This window comes from Salarias fasciatus, chromosome 1 (assembly GCF_902148845.1).
Source record: "Salarias fasciatus chromosome 1, fSalaFa1.1, whole genome shotgun sequence".
NCBI classification, from domain to species: domain Eukaryota; kingdom Metazoa; phylum Chordata; class Actinopteri; order Blenniiformes; family Blenniidae; genus Salarias; species Salarias fasciatus.
The window spans coordinates 5,865,448-5,886,670 of NC_043745.1; the positions used below are offsets into that span (position 1 = coordinate 5,865,448).

The 21,223-nt window shown below is 42.6% G+C and overlaps 1 protein-coding gene across 3 annotated transcripts in view; it reads right to left on the reverse strand.

The window, feature by feature from the left end:
• Window positions 1–20,354, reverse strand: part of LOC115389032 (mucin-5AC-like) — a 39,057-nt gene extending 18,703 nt beyond the window's left edge. For all 3 annotated transcript variants that reach the window (XM_030092407.1, XM_030092400.1, XM_030092414.1), the window contains exons 1-29: window positions 20,277–20,354; window positions 19,985–20,029; window positions 19,632–19,890; window positions 17,037–17,151; window positions 15,557–15,641; window positions 14,742–14,848; window positions 14,321–14,528; window positions 14,080–14,205; window positions 13,248–13,365; window positions 12,295–12,433; window positions 12,088–12,195; window positions 11,413–11,482; window positions 10,631–10,768; window positions 10,362–10,526; window positions 10,119–10,213; window positions 9,917–10,043; window positions 8,120–8,375; window positions 6,747–6,796; window positions 6,553–6,662; window positions 6,330–6,481; window positions 6,066–6,204; window positions 5,845–5,955; window positions 4,884–5,060; window positions 3,471–3,710; window positions 3,155–3,311; window positions 2,921–3,049; window positions 1,110–1,257; window positions 326–369; window positions 31–207 (exon numbers count right to left, since the gene is read on the reverse strand). In XM_030092407.1, coding sequence (XP_029948267.1) covers window positions 31–207; window positions 326–369; window positions 1,110–1,257; window positions 2,921–3,049; window positions 3,155–3,311; window positions 3,471–3,710; window positions 4,884–5,060; window positions 5,845–5,955; window positions 6,066–6,204; window positions 6,330–6,481; window positions 6,553–6,662; window positions 6,747–6,796; window positions 8,120–8,375; window positions 9,917–10,043; window positions 10,119–10,213; window positions 10,362–10,526; window positions 10,631–10,768; window positions 11,413–11,482; window positions 12,088–12,195; window positions 12,295–12,433; window positions 13,248–13,365; window positions 14,080–14,205; window positions 14,321–14,528; window positions 14,742–14,848; window positions 15,557–15,641; window positions 17,037–17,151; window positions 19,632–19,890; window positions 19,985–20,029; window positions 20,277–20,352 — 3,871 coding nt within the window. In that variant the 5' untranslated portion in view covers window positions 20,353–20,354. The remainder of the gene's footprint in view (window positions 1–30; window positions 208–325; window positions 370–1,109; window positions 1,258–2,920; window positions 3,050–3,154; window positions 3,312–3,470; window positions 3,711–4,883; window positions 5,061–5,844; window positions 5,956–6,065; window positions 6,205–6,329; window positions 6,482–6,552; window positions 6,663–6,746; window positions 6,797–8,119; window positions 8,376–9,916; window positions 10,044–10,118; window positions 10,214–10,361; window positions 10,527–10,630; window positions 10,769–11,412; window positions 11,483–12,087; window positions 12,196–12,294; window positions 12,434–13,247; window positions 13,366–14,079; window positions 14,206–14,320; window positions 14,529–14,741; window positions 14,849–15,556; window positions 15,642–17,036; window positions 17,152–19,631; window positions 19,891–19,984; window positions 20,030–20,276) is intronic.
• Window positions 20,355–21,223: the final 869 nt, after the last annotated feature.

Genomic DNA, 21,223 nt, shown 5'->3' on the forward strand with positions numbered 1-21,223 from the left:
AATCATTCATTCCTGAAAAAAACTTCTCACCTGTGGTAAATGTAAAGGGAGTAGTTGTGGGGCCAAGTGTTGGGCATGTATGCATAGCTCTTGATATACTACCATTCAACCCACATTTCGCTGTCAGGCAGTTTCCAAATCCATCAGATACGTTGTAGATGGTTTCTCCATATTTGAATTTTTTCCCATGAACAGTGCAAATACATGCTGCAGATAGGGAACATTGTGTTTTTAGTACCACATAAAGTAAACACACACATGCCTACATCAATAAGATATTCATATTGACATTAAATAATAACCACACAACCACACATGTACTTACAGTTAACATCATAGTTGCATTCAATCCCTGAGTTTCCGCAGGAGCTTGAACGTGAAGGAAATTGTTGAATCATTAAACATGGAATCAATAAAATCCTGATATATTTTTTTAAGTTATGGATCATTTCAACAATTCAGTTTGACTATCTCACCTTCTGGAAAAATACATTAATGTGCAAATATACTTTATCCCATGTAAAGAAAACTAACAAATGACTGTAAAAGATCCCTGTCAAGTTGCCAACAAGAAAATCCTCAGCTGCATTTTTGGCTTGGGAGCGCTATAGAAGGATGATGAATATGCTCACTCAGGGAATTATTGAAGTCAGTAATTTACCCTACATGGTTACTGGTAAACAACTGTATGAACACATTTCTTTCTATGTCATCAACATCGCGTGCTTTATTCTTCTGTTGTGGTCTGATTATACAGAAAGATAATTTATTGTCGAAAATATGTTTGTAATACATTCAGACCCTAAGGAAGACTTCTGGAGGTTTTCAGAACATCAACTTAAAAGACTTGAGATTAATATCAAGAGGGACAGTGGCTGGTTGTGTTGGTGTGCAGCAGAATAGGGAGTGAAAATATGACAGGACGTCCAATAAAAAAGGAGTTAGTTAAATTAAGTATTCAATATACAAACTAAAAACTGTCATAACAGGCAGTTGCAATTTTATACATTTCCCAAATAATCCATGTTTGGAACACTACTGCATTGTTTTTTTTTTTTTTTTTGTTCTCAGGTTAACTATTTCTCAGATGAATTCCAGTTGAGACATACCAGGAGTAACAGGTGTTCGCTGGAACTTTTTGTCCCACTTCAAAATGGTTTCCTTTGTCATCATAACATCCACATTCCTCCGAGGCCACACACTTCATGCCTTCTTCATAGAAATAGGGTTTGCTTGGGGGACACTGTGGATAGCAACCTGGAACACCATTAAAAGATAGCCATTAGCTTAACAAGAAACACGTGCTGAGTAAAACTGATTTTAAAAAAAGCTTTTGTAGTTTGTACCCACACTACCGCACACACACTAATGTGTGTGCAACTCTGGACTTAACAGAGTCCTTTCCAGGATGTTTTAGGTTGTTCCATGTTGCAATGGGAGGCCCCATTTTAAGATCTCTCAGGAGCTTGATGGCATATTCATCAGTTATAATGTTGAGGCAGGGACACATCCAAGGAAAAGAGGGCATCCTGGGACCATGGTTTGACATTACGGAACCTTATCTTGTCTCAAGGACAACAAAATACCTGGGTTTCAAACCACTGACTGAAGATCAGCGGACAACACACTCAACCCACTGAACCGAAGCTGCCCCATCAGAAACAGATGTCTCATTTTGATGATTTTTGAGGGGACTTAAAACTTGAAGCAAAGACAATTTGGACTCAGTTGTAGCAAACTTTGATCACTGTGAGAGTTCATCTTCATGACTTCAGAAACTCAGTAATACAGTAACCCCAAGCCTATATTTTATTCAAACATACTTCAAATTTATACATGGTGTGTGTGTGTGTGTGTGTGTGTGTGTGTGTGTGTGTGTGTGTGTGTGTGTGTGTGTGTGTGTGTGTGTGTGTGTGTGTCCATCCCACTCAGTTGTCACCTTCTGATGGATTTGCAATTCTTCCAAATGACTCTCTTGTAAAAGTGACTCAGACACTTCTACATGGGAATGAGTGCCTCAATGTTTGAGTGTTTGTCCCTGAATTGCTCAGTGCTCAGTTGGTACAGCAGGATGTACCACAATCAAACGGTTGCAGGTTTAATCCACCACATGTCAAAGTGTATTTGACTTATGGATCAGCCCAGCCCCCCAAAATTCAAATGAACCAGTTGGATTCAACTACCAAGTGGCCAGGCTCAGACAAACATTTTCAGCATAAAGCTCCATAGAGAGGCAATAGAGCTGGACACAATTTTATGGATTTCTGGGATGTTTAAGTCTTTTAAGATGCTAATATGTTCAACCGATGTGCTGAGGGCATATGCAATGGCGATACGAGGAATCCAAAATGTATAAGAAACGGGGTTTCTTTCATCCCTTTTCCCAAACCCAAATGAAACCTGAACAAATGTCTCCTGTGGATGACGCTGTGTGGCAGACCACAGAGTCAACTCCATGTGACAACTATGAACAAGAACATTTACATTGGTTCCAAGGTAAGGAAATGTCCTGCATCATCTTAACAATTTTGCCACATGTCAGTCACTAGTGGCAATGAGCTTCCTTAAGCCACCTCACGTGAGATAAGGATTCTCCCTCTTACTGTAGGATCTGAAGATCTGTACCTTTAACTTTAGCTTTTTCTCATCCATGCCCAGTTTAAAATATTGCACAAAGCCCTCCATTGCATAATACCAACCTAGCCAAAGTGCTCCTTGACAAATGAAATTTTGAGAGGGGCTTACAATGCAAGGTGCAACGGGGCTGCTAAATTAGTCAAGAAGTGCCGTATAAGTGAAATCCATTCACTGTCTGTTTAAATATCCTGCAATTTTGATGTTCTTTTTGTATCCAGCTGTAACCTTAAACCATATCACACCAGTTCAAAACCTAGAATGCCAGATAACGGTTGTCACGCACCTTCCAGGTTAGTGATGAGATCAGAGCACTCTCCTGAGGGATTCCTGCATGTCTTCATGCATTCAGCTCCACAAGACTTGTAATGCCACTCGCAGCCATCAGGAAAGTTGTAGTAGTCACAGAAAATAGCTACAAGAGACCAAAAACGATTCACCGGGCTACTTTATATGGCAAACATTCTGTGCTTTGGATGTCCACATTTGACTCATCTAAGTATGGAGCGGCCAAACTTACGGCACAGTTTTGGAGATCTCCACTGAATGCAGGTTCCAGCTTCACTACAAGCTTTGGCGTAGGCAGCCACAGCTGTACAGAAACACTCACAGTCGCCACCGGTGTCACAGGCACAAGAGTCTCTGACACAAGAATCATAGTACGGGCCAGGATCAACCTGCAACAGACAAAAAGCATATATGGTTAGGAGAAGCATGGTGCGCACGGTGTGTCCCTTCACAGGTTGTGCCCTGAGCAATTTCCCACATCGCACAAAGCTAAAAGCCACCCCTGACGACAGCAGTAAAAGCATCTTCGCGGTTCTGGCTGTGGTTACCTGTGAGTGACAGGTCTGGAAGACGGGACTGACGATGATGCTGCACTGCTTCTGAGACCAGGCCTCCCGGTACGGGTTGGAGATGCAGGGGTCGCTGATGAGCTGGGCACTGGGGCAGGTGGAGGACACTCTCCAGCTGTTACCGAACTGCAGAACGTCTGCCACGGTCTCCTGAGAGCGTGTGGTGAAGTCATTCTTACTGTTGCCATCGAAGTTTCCACAAAGACCACAGACTCGACCCTGAGAAAAAAAGAACACATTCAGTTGTTCACTTGGCTGCAATCTTGCATCGGTTTTCACTTTCCTGTTTGTTTTCGTCCCTACAAAATCCTGAGCAAAAACAAAAAGCCATACTTCAGAAACTTTGACAATATTCTTACATAGTTACATGCAAATTTCAAAATGCAAAAGAAAGCTAACCAGAGCAGCTGGTTTGATAGGTCAGACAGTAACTACAGAATCAGATAGAATTTTTTTAGAATCACAAATATTGAACAAAATTTAAAAATAAAACTAATACAGGTCCAACCGGATGTACTTCTTTGCCACTTACTTTCTCTTGAGAATATCCTAATGTGATCTCAGCTATATCAGTGTCTGACTTCAAAATGTGAGTTCTGGTCTATAAAGCTTTGAATGGTCTTGGGTCTGAATACACCTCCGATTTACTATAGAATATACAGAGTGCCCTGAGGTCCTCAGCCAGAGGTTTACTAAAAGTGTCATCAGAGTCAGAAAAAACAAGGTTGAAGCAGGTTTTAGCTCCTCCACTCCTCACGTGTGGAACAAACTTCCTGCTGACACACTCACTTCTGTTAAATCAAGACTTACAGCATTATTATTTGTTCAGGTTTTCCATCGTACAACTGATTTTACTTATTTTTTTGCCTCCATTTTAAGGAAGTTTACTTAATTTTTTCTTTATTATTTTCTTAATGCAGTGTGGATTGTCTTTCCTCTGAATTGGCTCTATAAAAATAAATGTGCGTTCCTTTGGGCTCATTGTCCTGCTCAACTATCTAACTGTTTCCCTATAAACTTTGATTTCTAGCACATTTCCTTCTCAAATTTCATCATTTCGTTATTCCTTTGTTATTGTTCTATAGTTTCAGTAACATAGATGCAGGGCTTGAGACAGACAAAAAAAATCGCGTGCCTGGAAATTTATTTTTGCGCGTGTCTTCAAGCCCTGTAGATAGCAAAATGATTCTCCCTCCTTTAACAGTAATTTTTTTTTTTTTTTTTAGCTTCATACACTTAACTTGGTGTCCTGAATGGAAATATGGATGCAAAATTACGTTGTAATTACATAATTTAACCAAAAATGGTAGAAAAACATGTTAATGGACATTCTGATGGCGTTGCTGCTCGGACTGTCTTTGCCCCACATGACGTGCAGACTTGTGTGTTTACCTGGAAGTCTGCACTGACTGAGATGAACAGACTTGTCTTTTGGTCCCACATGAGCACAAGTCCTTTCTTGATTGTCAGCACCAGGTAAATCCCCATTTTCTGCACCTGATGGCGGAGCACCTGGTTGCTGCCCTTCACCACGTGGAATCTGTCATCTATGAACTGGAACTCATTGTCCTGTGGGCATCAACATCAAGTAGACACACACACACACACACACACACACACACACACACACACACACACACACACACACACACACATGCAATGAGTTTCATAGTGAGACAGTACATTTCAACTCTTTAACAGACTTAGACAATGTTTAATATTGACACATCTGACTAGTCAAACACTCTACAGTCAACTCAGGCACTAAACTTGGACTCTTCACCAGTACCCTGGACCTTTTAACCTCCACCTGGATTCTTTAGACCTGATCAGAACTCTTCAAAATATATACCTAACTCAACTCAGACTTTCAAAACTAGACTTAGGAGTGTTTTAACCACACAAATTTATGGACCCACTCCAGATCTCGATCTAGGAGGACTCTGTACTTGGAATGAGCTTCAATCTTTTAATCCAAACACTTTTTTTCCCCTTTAAATGGTTGCACAGACCTGAAACGTAAACAGCTCGTCGTCAATGCAAACTGATGCAGTAGAAACTGGATTTACTCGCAAATCACAATGTGGATACAGTGAGTAAGTCACGCACTCTGAGAAAACTGCCTAATTTTCCATCATATTTCTACTTGCTTGGGAATATTTCACCAGTGTGGTCAAATGTGGAAAAAGGGATTTTCCCTAAGGGGATGAATACAGAATGATTAGTTTATTAGTTTCACCCGCTGTATCTCCCCTACTGACCACCATGGTGGGTATATACACACTCAAAATATATCCCTGGTTAAATACTTGTCTTGAAGTAAACCTTAGTTAAGTGAGAGGGCTGTTTTTACCCCCAAGAAGATCTTGATGGTCTTGGAGCAGGTGGTTCCTGTGGATCCACACGGAACGTTCTCAGTGATGATTCGGAAGCTCCCATTGATCTTATCGTTGCCGCAGTAGTCCTAAGCGAGACAAAGACGATCGGCAATGTCACAACGTTGGTGCGGGTGTTTGGGAAGAAAAAGTGAGTCCGAGAAGCTCCAGTGCTCTACAGATCGGTGTGCCGCTGTACCTGGAGGAGTGTGTATTCACACTGTCCACTGAAGTCAAACCTCTTATCGTCAAACGAGATGTAGTGGCCGTCGCCATAGATGGTGCACACGGAGTCGCACACGTTGGTAGTGCATGTGAACTTTCTTCCTGTGCAGGAGCTGAACGACAAAACACACACAAACGTCAATGTAACACAAAACTGCAGAGAGACTCTTTTGGTTTGAACAAACAGAAACGGAGAGCTTTGGGACACGCTGCTGCGTCCTCGATGCGCGGTACACACCATGTGTTGCAGTCGACCTTCAGCGTCTCTCCTAGCTGGTAGATATTCCCGTTGTGAACACATGGACAGCTGGTCTCATTGATGCAGCCTCCCGCTCCGTCTGACAGCAGGCCGTCGGGACACATGCAGCCTGACGTGCAGCCCGTGCTTATCTGTAAGCCACCAAAAAGTGGATGAGCCACCAGGGAGACCTGAACATGGGGTACAACAGCTCTGTACTCACACAGGCCATGTCCAGAGTTCTGCAGCTCCTCTGGCACTCGGTCCCGGTGCTCCCGCGGGGGGCCGTGGAGCAGTCGAAGTACTCCATGGGGGCAGGGCAGTCCTTTAAGACTGGAAGATGAAGGAAAATTTCAGATTTTTACATCTGGGCGCCGCGTCACGGGAGCAGTGTAGACACCACAAACAGAAACATACCTCTGGACTTTGTTTGTCCGGAGCAGTTTAGACTTCCGTGTCTGCACACACTGAGGGAAAGTGAGAAAAGTAGTTTCACTTCTGTGCTGTCTTTCAGTTTAACTTTTTAGAATTTTTAATAATTGAGTGTTTGAAGGAGTCTGGTTTGAATCCCTGCCCCCCCAACCCGAACCAGGTTTTGAATCCCTCCTGACAATGTGCCTGTTCTTTCTATTTCTTTCCTTTAATCCATTAACTCCAACCAACACAGCAGAAAGTCTTGTCCTCTGTCTTCCTATCCTCGGTCACCCACATGTGCTCATGCACATTGCTCATGTGCAGCTGTTACTCTTTCTCTGTGTCGTATTTGGCACTATCGAAATAACATTGACTTGAATGAAATTGATTTGATTCACATCACATTTGATGAACTGGTTGAACAGAAATACTTGTGTCTTTACCTTCATGAATGTGGAACATTGTCTACGTTTATGTTTCTACTACCAATGTGCAGTGTGATTAACTATGTCTGACATTTGCATTGTTTATAACTGTAAAAATTGCTCCAGCCTCTCAGTCAGACACTGCTGTTATTGTGGGGACATTTCCTCAACTGGCCCACCAAGATTTTTATTTGCAGACTTTACCATCAGATATTTTCTTTATTGAACATCAGATTTTGATGTTATCAGACACACACACACACACACACACACACACACACACACACACACACACACACACACACACACACACACGCACGCACACTTTGTTGTTTGTTGCATTTGTTTTTTTTGGCTCTTAAATCCCAATATATCTTCCATAAGGATCTTATGCGTTTGATCATGTCCTCTACTAACATGAGTAACTCCATCATGTATTTTTGGTTGTGGCAGCTCAGTGCTTCATACACTCACTCCATAGTAAATACAGACAAATAAGCACAGAAACTTAAGCTTTTCCAGCAGATCATTCCTGATTTAACAGGACACACAACCCTCATTTAAATATTTCTGACACACTATTTTTAGTAAATCACATCCAAAACACAAGCAAAGTGAAAGCTTAACCTGTTTGTATCAAATGTGCAATTGACATAATTGGTGACTGAAAATGTTAAAAAATGAAGGGAAGTATATAATTTTAGTTGAAAATGTCCTTTCATTGTGGGCTCTGGACACAGGAAACTTTATTAAAACTCAAGAAATGTTCAATTATGTGTCACAAATATAATATCTATGCAGTAGAAACCTTAGCTTATAACATTTTAAGTTATTTTACTTAAAAGCCTCCCGCTTAGTCTGACTGGGAAAGCTTTAAAGACTTTTAAACCTATAAAATCACCCGCTGCCTAAAATAAACCCAAAGCAACACCTTTAATACTCAGCACTTACCACTGGACTCCATCATCGGAGATAGTCTCTCCAGCAGGAATGATGACCTCTTTGTCGTAACAGGGACACTGGTCGCTTCCCACGCACTGGCCGTCCTCATTCATGTAGGTTCCCTCTTCACAGCCGCAGCCGTCCACGGCGGGGAAGCTGGTCAAGCAGGAGAAGTCCTGCTGGCCGAGGGAGCGGCAGGTTCGGCTGCAGCATGTCGTGTTGTACCCATACACCGTCTTCGTTGGACATGATTTGCTGTATTTTCCTGATTTGGAGAAAAAAAAAAAGAAATCATGGTAATCAGATTTTTCATCAGGCCAACAAAAACAAAGCAAAAGTACAGCTTCAAATATACCTCAAACACTGCTGGTGGTGAGAATAAGAATGTCTTTATCATACAGACATCATACATAGGCTGAACTATTAAAATATGAATGAAAAATGCAAAGATTCACAGCAATAAATTCAACAGAACTCCACCTATTGGAGCTGATTTTAAAGTTTAAATCAGCTTAGTTTCTCAGTTATGCTGCTTTAGGTTTAGACTACTGGGGAACTTTCTCCTAATGCACCACCTGGTTTAATATTGGTTTACAATTCAATCAGAGCTGCAGAGGTGCAACTGGAATTAAAATCTGAACATGACGTTATGTATTTCAAGTAAGTTCAAAGTTTCAAGCACTAGAAGTCAACATGGATCCATTTCATTGTGATGCTGCTATGGCTGGTCTGCTGGAAATCTTTTTTTGGTAACACTTTACTTGAAGCCCCTCTTTATAACACATTATAAGTAGTTATAAACACTAATACATGATCACAATGCTTTATAACTCACTATACAGCAGTATACAGCATAGGATTAAGGTTAGGGTTAGGGTTAGGGTTAGGGTTTGGTCCTGGCATTGTGATCATCTATGAATGTTTATAACTACAGCTACACATGTTATAATGGCATTATAATGCTTTATGAATGTACTTATAATGTGTTATGCAGGGGGGCTTCAAGTAAAGTGTTACCGTTTTTTTCATACATAAAGTCTTTCTGTTTAGACTACCTAGAATGTCATTGGTAAATAAGAATGAGAATGTTTATTTTCATCAAAGTGACAAGAGCCTGGGCCTGGGCCTGGGCCTGGGCCTGGGCCTGGGCCTGGGCCTGGGCCTGGGCCTGGGCCTGGGCCTGGGCCTGGGCCTGGGCCTGGGCCTGGGCCTGGGCCTGGGCCTGGGCCTGGGCCTGGCAGATATGGACTGTTTTCAGATTAAATGTCAGTTTAATTTTTTTTTTAAATATTCAGGTTCAACTGATATAAAAACTTGATGTAGAAGAATATTGATGTCATTCAATGAGGTGATAACGTAATGCAATATACTTTAAAGTTGTTTCATTGAGCAGTTAGCTGCTTTAGGTTTATTAAAGTTGTATATTGTAAAAGTTTTGGAGTTCAATTTCAAGTGAAAATGCTATACTTTTTTTTTTTTTTTTTTGCATTTTGTGTGTCTGTTTACATGACAATGATGCTCAGAACCACAGAAGATGCAACTTTTTGAGAAAGGCTCCCAAGATGGAACTTTTCTAAAATGCCCTAACCCCATCATCATGGAGACAGAAACATGTTTCTGCCATTGCCATGTAAAACTTCATTTAATTCAAAATAAATCTTCATATAAAAATTCTATAGTAATTCCATCTGTTAAAGAAGATAGTTTATTTCTTTACATTTTGCATGTGCTGCTCTCAGTATTCTTTGAATATTCTACATCAGACTTGAACAAACACAGCTATATTAACAGTACTGTGCTGTTTACCGCAGATGGTGTCCCTCCAGCCGCTGAGGTGGAATCCCACTGCCGAACAGGCGTAGACGTACGAGGAGACTGCAGCGCACATGCACTCCTCACTCCTCTCACAGTTGCAGCTGTCATACATGCAGTTCTATGGTGGTGAGAAAGGTGTGATTAAACATGTTCAGCAGTATGTGCGTGGTGGAGACTTGTTGCTCGGACGTACTTCTTTGTATATTGTGGGGCTGATGACATCGTGGCAAGGTGCAAACACTCCATTGGGATCAGTCAGTTTGGAGCACCAGAAGTTGGCATAACTCTCTAAAACATCGAAAAATAAATAAGTTAAGTCATAATAAAGCATGTTGTGCAGTGGAGCGTTCAGTTGAACCCCAAATCGTCGTGTCGGATGATGTGGTATCGCCTGAAATGACTGGACCACACATTGACGGGAGTTTTCTTTTTATACCCTTGTTGATTCCCTGGCTGCAGGGGTGTCCAAATCGTGTTCTGACATCTGGGCAGCTGACTCTGGTCTTCCAGGAGTTGGCAAAAGCTACAGCAGTGCCTTCAACCAGTCCACTCATCACCCTGAAGTCGTCACTCATTTTGTTGTTGAAGTTTCCACACAAACCTGAGGAGAGAAGATCGTGGAGAGTTACACAAGCACAAAAAACTGGGACACTCAAATCCTTAGGTGGAAGTGTTTTTTGCGAAATAGAGAAGATGAAGTTTTACCGGAGGTGCTTCCTTTGAGTGACGGATCAGCTGAAATAAAGACCTGCATCGTGGGGGACAGCTGGACCATGATCTGGACGCCCACCTGGGTGCTGATGACGGCGTAGTAGGAAGACGGCATGAAGACGCTCAGCTCAGCTGCAAAAGCCCAAGGACATCAGAGACTCTGTGTTACAGCAACACGTCCATTCAACCACACCAACAGAAGCAACGTCACGCAAACTGGGTCATCTGAATGCCAAGAAAAGGAAACTTTGGACAGTTTTGTTGCAAAAATCTGCCACTTCCATAAGGACCATAGAATAAAGATAGCTCATGGACAGTAGCTTGATTCCGATCCAGGTTCACTGCAAAGATTCTAAGTCTGACCAAGTTTTTTAAACTTGTTTTGATTGAAAATGTCTCATTTTACTTGATTTAAGATAAATCCACTTAAAAATTGTATTTCAGCAAAATAAAAAGACTTGTTTTTAGAGAATTTCTCTTAAATCAAGACAATTTTAACTTGTTGTATTGGCACATTTTTTTCTTCAATTAAGGTACTTTTACCTTGAAATAAGGAAGAAAGGAGAAGTGTTAGTATTCTAAAATATTGTTTGGAGTTTAATTTATCGGTCCAACTAAAAAAAAAAAAAAAAACTAACGTAATGAAATCTGTTCAAGGAACACATTTCAAGGTTAATGTTTTTTCATAGTAAGCTGTAGGTTTAGACTGCTGGGAACCTTTTTCAGGAATTCAGGGGGATTCTGGAATATAGATCATAATATCTGAGGGAACTCACGTGTGAACAGAGGGAGTTGAGACAGAACCCGGTTCAGAAAGACCTGCCCACTCGACTGGATTTTAACAATCTGAGAAAAAACACATTTAGGAGAACATCAAACAGAGTGCATTATAACTCTCATAATCTGAAGACATGTTCCTCACATGCAATGGATGGTTGTCAATAAGCTGCTGTCTAATGTGGGAATTTATTTTAGTTTCAATATCCTTATTTTAATACTTGCTTGCTCACATATGATACTCAGGGAAAAATATCCCAATATAATATGCATCCAAAAAGGCTCTGTGGGATCGAGGCGTGATTGGAGGGGAAGCCTCGGCTGGAGCGGCCTCATGGAGACGGCCTGAAGATTCTACACCTCGACACTAAACATGAAACATTTCTGAAAACAATGTTAAAAAGGGCAAAAAGTCTGAACTCATTGTGTGGTTTGAGTGCGAGGATTTTAATTTTGATAGAGAATTGAGAACATGATTTCTAACTTCCTAAAGTCATTAAATTACCTTTTTACACATGGCAGGGTATTTCAACTGAATAGAAATCAAACAGATACAGCCAAGGCAGGCTTCTTTTGTGTTAAAGTTATGGAGAATTTAGTAGATGTGAGTCCGTATACCGTCACCTGAAAGGATGGAAACGCGACTGCAGCTGTGTGAGTGTGCAGAAGCTCACCACAGTGTTGCTGTATAAGGCCAGAGTTACAGTTCGGAGACAGGTCCTGCTGTCAGTCAGGCCGCATTTGACCAGGTCGCCCAGCACAGTGTAGGAAGAGTCATTACTCTGAAACGAGACAGAGGGTAACGTCAGTAACAGAAACAGTATTATCAGACAGCTCTTCCACCGAGCTGGCTTCACTGCTCGCATGGTCATCAGCATCACCTTGGCCAGGATGTACGAGCAGTCACCATGGAAGGTGTAGACTTTCCCATCGAAGGTGTTGATGTGGGCTCCTCCCTCCACCGAGCAGGTTCCCGGGCAGTTTTCCTCAGTGCACTGCCACTGACCCCTCTCACACACACTGTCAAGACACACACATATTCACTGATATTTCCTTTGGCGAAGGCTTAAACCTGAGGATGAGGATTCAAGAAGTAGTTTCAGGCACATGTAACGTGAAAGAGTGAAAACATGCTGAAGACCTGCAGCTATGAAAACTCCAGACTGAATCTGCCCCCCTCCCTCCTCTACCCCAAAGAGGAGAAATGGCAACACGTGGTGTTTACTTCCATTTGCCTGTATTAGCAGCTCTGCAGCAGCTGGAGGAAGTGAAGGAGGCGCGGATGAATCCGTTCATTGCAGTTTATTCATGAGCACGAGAAACTGGTGGAGCTGCGCAGCAGAGTATTGGAAATAAATTCACGAACCAGGCCGGAATTTACAGAAATGAATGTCTCTTTCTGGTTTTTGATGTGATGTGGCAGTCTAAGTAAATTTTAAAATACTCATAAATCTATGTAAAATGCTAACAAGTAATGAAATTACTGAACATCTCAGATTTCTTTGACTTACTTCCTTTTTGATCATTTCAGTGACTTTCTCAAAAGTCAAATCAATTAATTTGCTCGTTTTTTTCTTAGATCAGTAATTCATCTTTCTCATTGTTTTTGAAGTCACACACTCTAAAATTGTCAAATTTAGACTTGCACCTATCAAACAGACTAAGATGTTTGAAAGAACATCGGACAGAGCTGAGAAACAGCCTGGTGCTTTCAGCGAAAATCTTCCTGCTCCAATTGTGGAGGACATGGGAGGGGAGTGTGTTTTCACAGACTTGTCAGGAAATGTTCAGCTGTGTTCTCGAGTGTTCATCCACAGAGACGCTGCCGTCTTACCAGACTCTGCAGTTGAAGGAGTAGGATTCTCCCGAGTCGTAGACTTTGTCACCGTGCACACACGGACAGTCGGAGATGGGAACACAGCCGGTCATCCCGATGTCGTCGATCACCGTCCCTGAGGAGGCAGAAAAGTAATCAAGTCAGTGCTTCAAATATGCAAAACAGTCATGAATCATTCATATGGCATTAAAAAAATAAACGCCTTTCAAATGATTGCTGTCAAGTTTATGTCCAAATCATTTAATGACACTGCTGTGTTTGACTCTCTTCTTGGAGCACATCGAGAGCATCGCCGCTTCAGTCCTAAGCTAATCCCATCTGGAACTTCTCTGCACCAGGAGGAGGCATCGAGTCAGAGCTCAGCAAAATTTCATCTGGCGTTACCCAAGGCTTGATCCTGGGCCCACTACTGTTAACATGCCACCGTTTGGAATTTTGTCTCAGAACTATGAAAATGAGGCACGGAGTAGCATCACTCACACAGGTAGGTGTGTGTGTGTGTGTGTGTGTGTGTGTGTGTGTTCTCGTATTTCTATCCTTGTTGGGGCCAAATGTCCCCACAAGGATAGCAAAACGTGAAACGACGTGCCTTGTGGGGACCTTTTTCCGGTCCTAAGTAGGAGAAACAGTGTTTTCTTGACCATGTTGTTGTTACTGAAAAAAGTAAAAGTGCAAAAACATTTCTTTAGGGTTAGGCTTTGTTGTGGTGTGGGTTAGGGTTAGGGTAAGGGTCAGGGTTAGGGGCTAGACATGAATGGGAGTCAATGGACGGTCCCCACAAGGATAGAAATACAAGACTGTGCGTGTGTGTGTGTGTGTGTGTGTGTACCTGTAGGACAGCTGCAGCCAGCCTGGCAGTGGTCGTCACACGTCTGACTGGCTTCAGGCGTGGAGCAGCTGTCAGGACATGAACTCTTGCACTCCAAGAACTCCATGTCGTCCGGACAGTTTTTCGCTGAGGAGACAAAATCGCCCTTGTTTTTTCCTCTCGCTATATCGCCCACAATCAAGCAATTCATCAAAGAATTGAAGAGTACGGCTTTTGAATTAACCGTATGTGGCACCCTTACTGCAAAATGTGTCGTTCCTCCACTGTGACGGCGTCCCTCCTGCGTGGACGCACTGTCTGGAGAACTCGGAGAGGGTTTTACAAAGCAGGGAGTTCACGCTTTGAGAGTTGCACGTGTCCATCATGCAGGCTCGAACGAACGAGTCCACGTCCAGACCGTTTTCACAGCTGGAGAACGCCTCGCTGGTGAACATCTGTCGGCACAGTTCCTGAAAAACCAGCCAAACAAGAGCAAGTTGTTCTGTTACGTTTCTGGGAATTTGGTCAAATGTGGCAGTAATCAGTCAGATTATAGGTCTGTTCAGGTATTTATCAAAGAATGAGTACAGGCCCTCAGGGGCTGAACAGGTAGATCATAGGATTCTCTGGATGCCCAACAAATGAAACATCTGGATTAATGTGTGAGAAAAGGTGAAAGTTACCTTGTTGCCGTTGTTCTGGAGCGGCTGGGGCTCCGGATCCTCACAGACCTCTGTGGGTTCGCTCATCTTGTGGAGGTCAGCAAAGTCTCGTATGGACAGCTGCTCGCCTACAGACGCACACAACACACACTCAGCCTGCTCAGATCTCAAGTCATTCATTCATTCATTTTCTGCCGCTCTTTCCCTTTCGGGGTCGCGGGTGGCTGGAGCCGATCCCAGCTGCTGTGGGCGAAGGCGGGGTACACCCTGGACAGTTCGCCAGTCTGTCGCAGGGCTGACACACATAGACAAACAACCATTCACTCACACATTCATACCTAGGGGCAATTTAGGGTGATCAATTAACCTACCATGCATGTTTTTGGACTGTGGGAGGAAGCCGGAGTACCCGGAGGGAACCCACGCACACACGGGGAGAACATGCAAACTCCACACAGAAAGGCCCCGAGCCCCGGCCGGTATTTGAACCCAGGACCTTCTTGCTGTGAGGCAAGAGCGCTAACCACTGCGCCACCGTGCGGCCGAGATCTCACGTCAAATGAAGTCAAATCATTCAAAATCCTACTTCAGACAAATTTATCCCAAAGATCAATTACTGCTTGATGTTTGCAAGGTGTTATGCAAAACATGCAAGACATGACAATGAAGTACTTATTTAAGATAAGACTGACATAGAAGGGTCTACAGCAAGCCACCATATCTGTGAAAGACCCCTCCTAATGAATGTATACATGGTTGTAAAATTTAAAAGAGAAATAATAATGAATCAGTCATCTGTTCTTATTGTCAGCAAAAACCGCTCCTCGTCAGCTCACCCTCCTGGTTGAAGTCGTTGAGGTAGCTATCATAGTTTCCACACAGTCCACAGGTCTGACCCATAAATCTGCTGTCCAGTTCAATCTGTGGAAACAAACAAACAAAACAGCCTTTCAAGACAAAATGCAAAGCGATAGATAAGTGTTTCTTTATTCACTGTGTCTGATATATCTGTGATGTTCATCATGGATGGAAGGATGAAGTGACTAATGGGTGGATAGTTTATTACATAATTACATCAATATTAATGATCATGAAATGATATCAAGAAAATAAACCATTGTGACTCGTTAGGGTTAGAGTTAGCCTAACCCCATCAAATATAAAAAATAGAGAAATATCAAACTTTAAAGACAAACTGTTTCTGCTCTCAGATCAATAACCTGCAACACTTTGTTTTTTTCAGCGTTTTTTTCAGCTCACATTACGACTGCAGCCAGTGACTGCTGGCTGATAGAATCTGGACTACGGTAGCATGAAGAATGAAGAAAACCCTCTCAGCCTTCTTCCCAGTCCTACTCTCCGTTAATCACATTCACTTGGTGAAGTGCTCCCTTGTGTTTACTTGTAGCAGATATATTTGCACTGACTTTTCTTGGTGTTTGCGTATCTCCTCAGGACATATCCCGCCAGTCCCTCCCATGACCGACTGACATTGAAGCCCAATGCTTAAAACGCTGCAGGCTGGGCTTTACCTGCTGATCTTTTCTATTATTGTCACTTGGATTTATTTGGGTTACAGTCAGATTCAAGATTAGGATAAGAATTAGGGATTTATGGTCCACAAACACAGAATTAGTGAGTATTATACTGACACAATACAACTTTGTCAAAGAAGAGACAAAGAAAAAAGTCAAACAGCTTTTTTCCTGCAGCCTAAGAAACATCCAGCCATCCTGCAGACAGCGAATGTAATTTTTGAGAAGCTAAGAACAGGAAAAGCCTCTTCGGTTCTCTTTGTGAGGTTCTGGACCACAGGCTGCGAATCACAAGCTGCTGTTCAACACAGTGAGGGTCACTTTCAGGTAAACCGTCACACCCGGTTTGGCTTTCTGATCCTGATGCTCTGAATGACTTCTCTGTTTCTGCACATATGTTTGAATATGCAGAGCCGCAGCTTTGTCTCAGGGACATTTCAGGATTTAACCAGTGTTTTTCATCTTTACGGCAGTGGCAGTGACTGAGGAAGAGTTAGTGTTCAACCCTTTTTTAGATGGAGAAAACACATGTATAATGTTCCTGATCAAGATATGAATGATTATTAACATAAACACTACATTCAAAATGCATGCAGCCTGTTAACTGAATCTTTAAAGTGACTTGACTCCTCTTCATATGACTCAACTCTGACCGCCCACCAGCCAGAGGCAGAATCTGTCCCTGAACTCACTCATCAAAATAAAACAAAAACAAAAAAACCCAGAGGAGAACCGATGTGTGTGTTTCTGTGTGTGGTGAATGTGAGAGTGGGCTTCATACCTCCAGAGAGTCGTCCAGGTTCCAGGTGGCTCTGAGTCCAAACCTGGTGTCCACCAAGATGCTGGAGCCGGTGTCCTTGATGGACAGTCCAGCTGCGATGAACGGCAGAGACACCCTGCAGCAGCAGACAAGCAGAGGTGAGTGAAACTGGGGCTCAAAGCAGTGGAAACTGACAGACACAAGTCACACAACAGAAAACGACTGACTCAATGTCATCTCATGCTTCAAAGCAAACCCAGTGTCAGCGTTTCTCCTGGTTTACTGATTATTTTTATTCGCTTTTACTTACGAGAGAAAATTTCATAGCTGACATTTCCAAAAGGAGCAACACGAACACAAACTATTGCATCATGGGAAAGTCCCACTTCACATTGTTGATACGTCATTAAGAAATTACTCACAACTCGAGAGATAAATAAGAAAAAGGGTTCTCATCCAACATGTCATAGTTACAGTCAGCAAAAAGACCCGAACTGCCTTCCTAACTGAAATCTGACCAACCAGATGAGCCTGAGCGGCGCTCGCAACACATTAACATCCGCAGAAATAAACCAAGCAGCCAGAACAGACACACAACTCCAGAAATTCAGCACTTTGTTGAGGAACAGCAGAAACCAAACCACGGAAAGACATGGATGAGTCTGTGTGTGTGTGTGTGTGTGTGTGTGTGTGTGTGTGTGTGTGTGTGTGTGTGTGTGTGCGTTCTTGTATTTCTATCCTTGTCGGGGCCAAATGTCCCCACAAGGATAGCAAAACGTGGAACGACGTGCCTTGTGGGGACCTTTCTCCGGTCCTAAGTAGGAGAAACAGTGTTTTCTTGACCATGTTGTTGTTACTGAAAAAAGTAAAAGTGCAAAAACATTTCTTTAGGGTTAGGCTTTGTTGTGGTGTGGGTTAGGGTTAGGGTAAGGGTCAGGGTTAGGGTTAGGGTTAGGGGCTAGACATGAATGGGAGTCAATGGAAGGTCCCCACAAGGATAGAAATACGAGACTGTGCGTGCGTGTGTGTGTGTGCATGCGTGTGTGTGCGTGTGTGTGTGTGTGCAGGTGCGATGAGAGCTCGATGTGGGCGGGCTCACAGCCACTTTCCACCCTCGTCCTGATTCTAGATGCGTCGGGAATTTTCCCTCTTCTCAGCTACTCAGTACTGCAGCCAGGATCCAGATCCAAACACTCTCAGAGGGTTCTCCAGTCTTTACTGGTGAGATCCTCTCAAATTAATTTACATTACCAAGTTTCAAATCATTATTCCGGTCAAACAGGGAGAAAGGTTAAATATGAAGCCAATTCTGCGGCTTGTTACAAATGTTTCACTCTACAGCAGGTTTCCATGACTTTCACACCTTCCTGAAAGAAGTCGAGGCTTGTTTGGATTGAGCTTTAGAAAACACTACACATATAACTCAGTAGTCCTCCGATCTTCTGACTCACATGAGGATCAGCTTTACATTCACACCAGAAAACAAATTTTACGCTTTAAAATCTTGATTTTAAGACCCGTGAGCTTCATTAAATCAGTCTTCTCAAATTTGTTTAGCTGTTTAAATAAAACAGCCAATAAAACACAAAATTGTATGTATACACAGTACACATGTATGTTTTTTTATGAAATACATGCACGTTACATAACGACACAAACCTTTATAATGTTATAATAATATACTGGAATATAGTGTTAATGTACATCTTATAATTTGTGGTTATTATTTAGGCTTTAACCATCGGCAGGTGGATATGTCCGCTGCGTCAGCAGATCACACTCCCTGGATGAAACACAGAGTATCTTTTAAACACGTGTTGTAGAATCTTGAGGTTTGTTTGAATGGAAGCTCACAGCTGAGCCCTTCAAAGCGATTGCAGTTCTGTCACATATATCTCCTGGAACATCGGCGTCTTTTGTGGACTTGTGAACAACTGGTCCATTCTGATAAATCCTCAATTACATCCATTTTCTCAACATCCTTAAACCACAAAAATATTCTATTTAACTTGATCAATTTTCACATTTCTGTGATACTCTGTTTTTTCTTGGTTTCCATAATTCTAAAACTTTTAATACATTCACGTGATGCCATTGCAACACATATTGTGATGACCCAGGTTGCATTATTTAAAGATTAAAATAGCCATGAGCCCATTGTGCCGTGATGTTTCCACTGACTTCTTCCCTGTGACAGTGTGTCCGACAGCAAACCCAGTGTTTTCCCTAACAAGCTTTGAGCACAGACCTGAACCAGCAGAATCTACAATATTTCTAAAGAATTTATTTATTGCATTTCATCGATGTATTACATTACTGCACAGCTTGCATTCTATGGATCAGCCTGAGTATTGCTGTGAGTCTTGCTTGCTGGTCTGAATTGCACTGCCAACAGGGCTTCTTAACGTCTCTCTGACTGATTGATGTTTGGATCAGGAGAGTGACGTGGATTTGAATCTGTTTGCTTCAGAAAGGCTGACATTCTTTGATGTCTTAGAAGTAAATGAGTTAGAATAATCAAAACTGTATTAAACTATGTATATAATCCCGGCGTCAGCTTTATGAACCCCTGCAGATGGCAGAGGAAGCTTCGCTGTGTCCGACCGGTAAACTCACTCGTCCCCATTGACGGTGACGGAGCCGGGAGCGAGCAGCACCACCGCCCCATCCATCTTCATGGTGACGAGGCTGATGGTGGAGACGCTGTCCACTGTGCGGCGCCTCAGCTGGACGTTGAAGCTTTCGTAGCTGCCCTGACACTGCGAGGTCAGGAGGTAGTTACAGGTGGACGCCAACTGGTAGAAGTGTCCGTCGAAGGTCTTGAAATGGTAGTTTCCCCAAGTCGTACATACTCGGCCAATGTGAGACGCATTAGCTGTAAATAAAAAAGTTAGAATAATAATGCTGATGAAAAACTGCTGTTAAAAATTAAGCAAGAAAAAGTAGATGTTGTGCATTTGTTTAGTTACCTGAATTGATGGTCATTATCCGTGGGGTCGACTCAGTCGTGAATGCTGGAGAAGAAAAGACATATATTTAAAACAGTATGCACTGTCTGACAGATAGACCACCACTCACGTCACATGACACAGTGAAACCAAGCTGCCACTTAAAAACAGCTAGAGGTACTTAAAGAAATCTAAACTTTTAGAGAAAACGTTAGTGTGTCAACAACACAGGGTATGTTTAACATACTTCTGCTCAAAAAACAGTATTCACTCTCAAAGACCTGCAAAGAAACAGTTGATGGTGTTCAGTTACCGATCTCAGTCCACGAGCCGACCATCAGGTTCAGGTAGATGACCCACAGAGTCAGCTGGAGTCCTCTGACCCCCATGTTGCCACTCCGGCCTGACCCGCTATGAGACGGCTCACCTGGAGGACCAGTCCTTTTATGATCTCTCAGTCCAGGCGGAGCTACGCTGTACGTAAAACCACGACTTGTTTGCTTTTACTCAGCAAATATGTTCTCAACTCCAGCACTCCTCCAAGAGTTTCTTCAGCCTGGAGGCCTCTGACAGACAACATGACCTACGGGTGGCGATGTTTGGTAATGATCCTGGCCGAGTGTTGCTAAAGTCACAGCTGTTTATGAGGTTTATGGAGCAGCCAGAGGATCACAGGGAGGATTTGTGTACTGAGGTTGTCAAAAATAGAAAAATAAAATGCACAGAAAACAAGATGTGACACTTTGTAAAACTGACAACAGGCCGACTGGATCCATCTTCAAGGGTCCTGAGGGCTGAATGTCTCTTCATCTGACGCTTTTGATGAACTACAGCTCTGTAATTCATCCATCTAGCCATCCATCCATCCATCCATCCATCCATCCATCCGTCCGTCTGTCCATCCAATCAATTCATCATTCATCCATCCATCTTTTTATCCATCAGTCAATCTGCTCTCAACAAGATGTTGTATTATGTTCTGTTTAAAATGTATTCGTTGTGCGTCCGTTTTTATTACTTATAAAATGTGTGAAAACAACTTTAAAACAGGATTTAGCAGGTACGAGGCAGAGTGATGAAATGTCAGGAACTTCACTGCACATCGTAGTGCAGCAGTGATTTGACATGGACCCTCCGTATCACATTTCAGCTAACCGCTTGAGTTTGGCCTGTATTTCTTCTACCTGAGTCACTTCCGCTAAATGGTTTTCGACCGCTGTGGAACACTGCTGTGAAACGGCTGTCTGGTCTGCTGTGAAG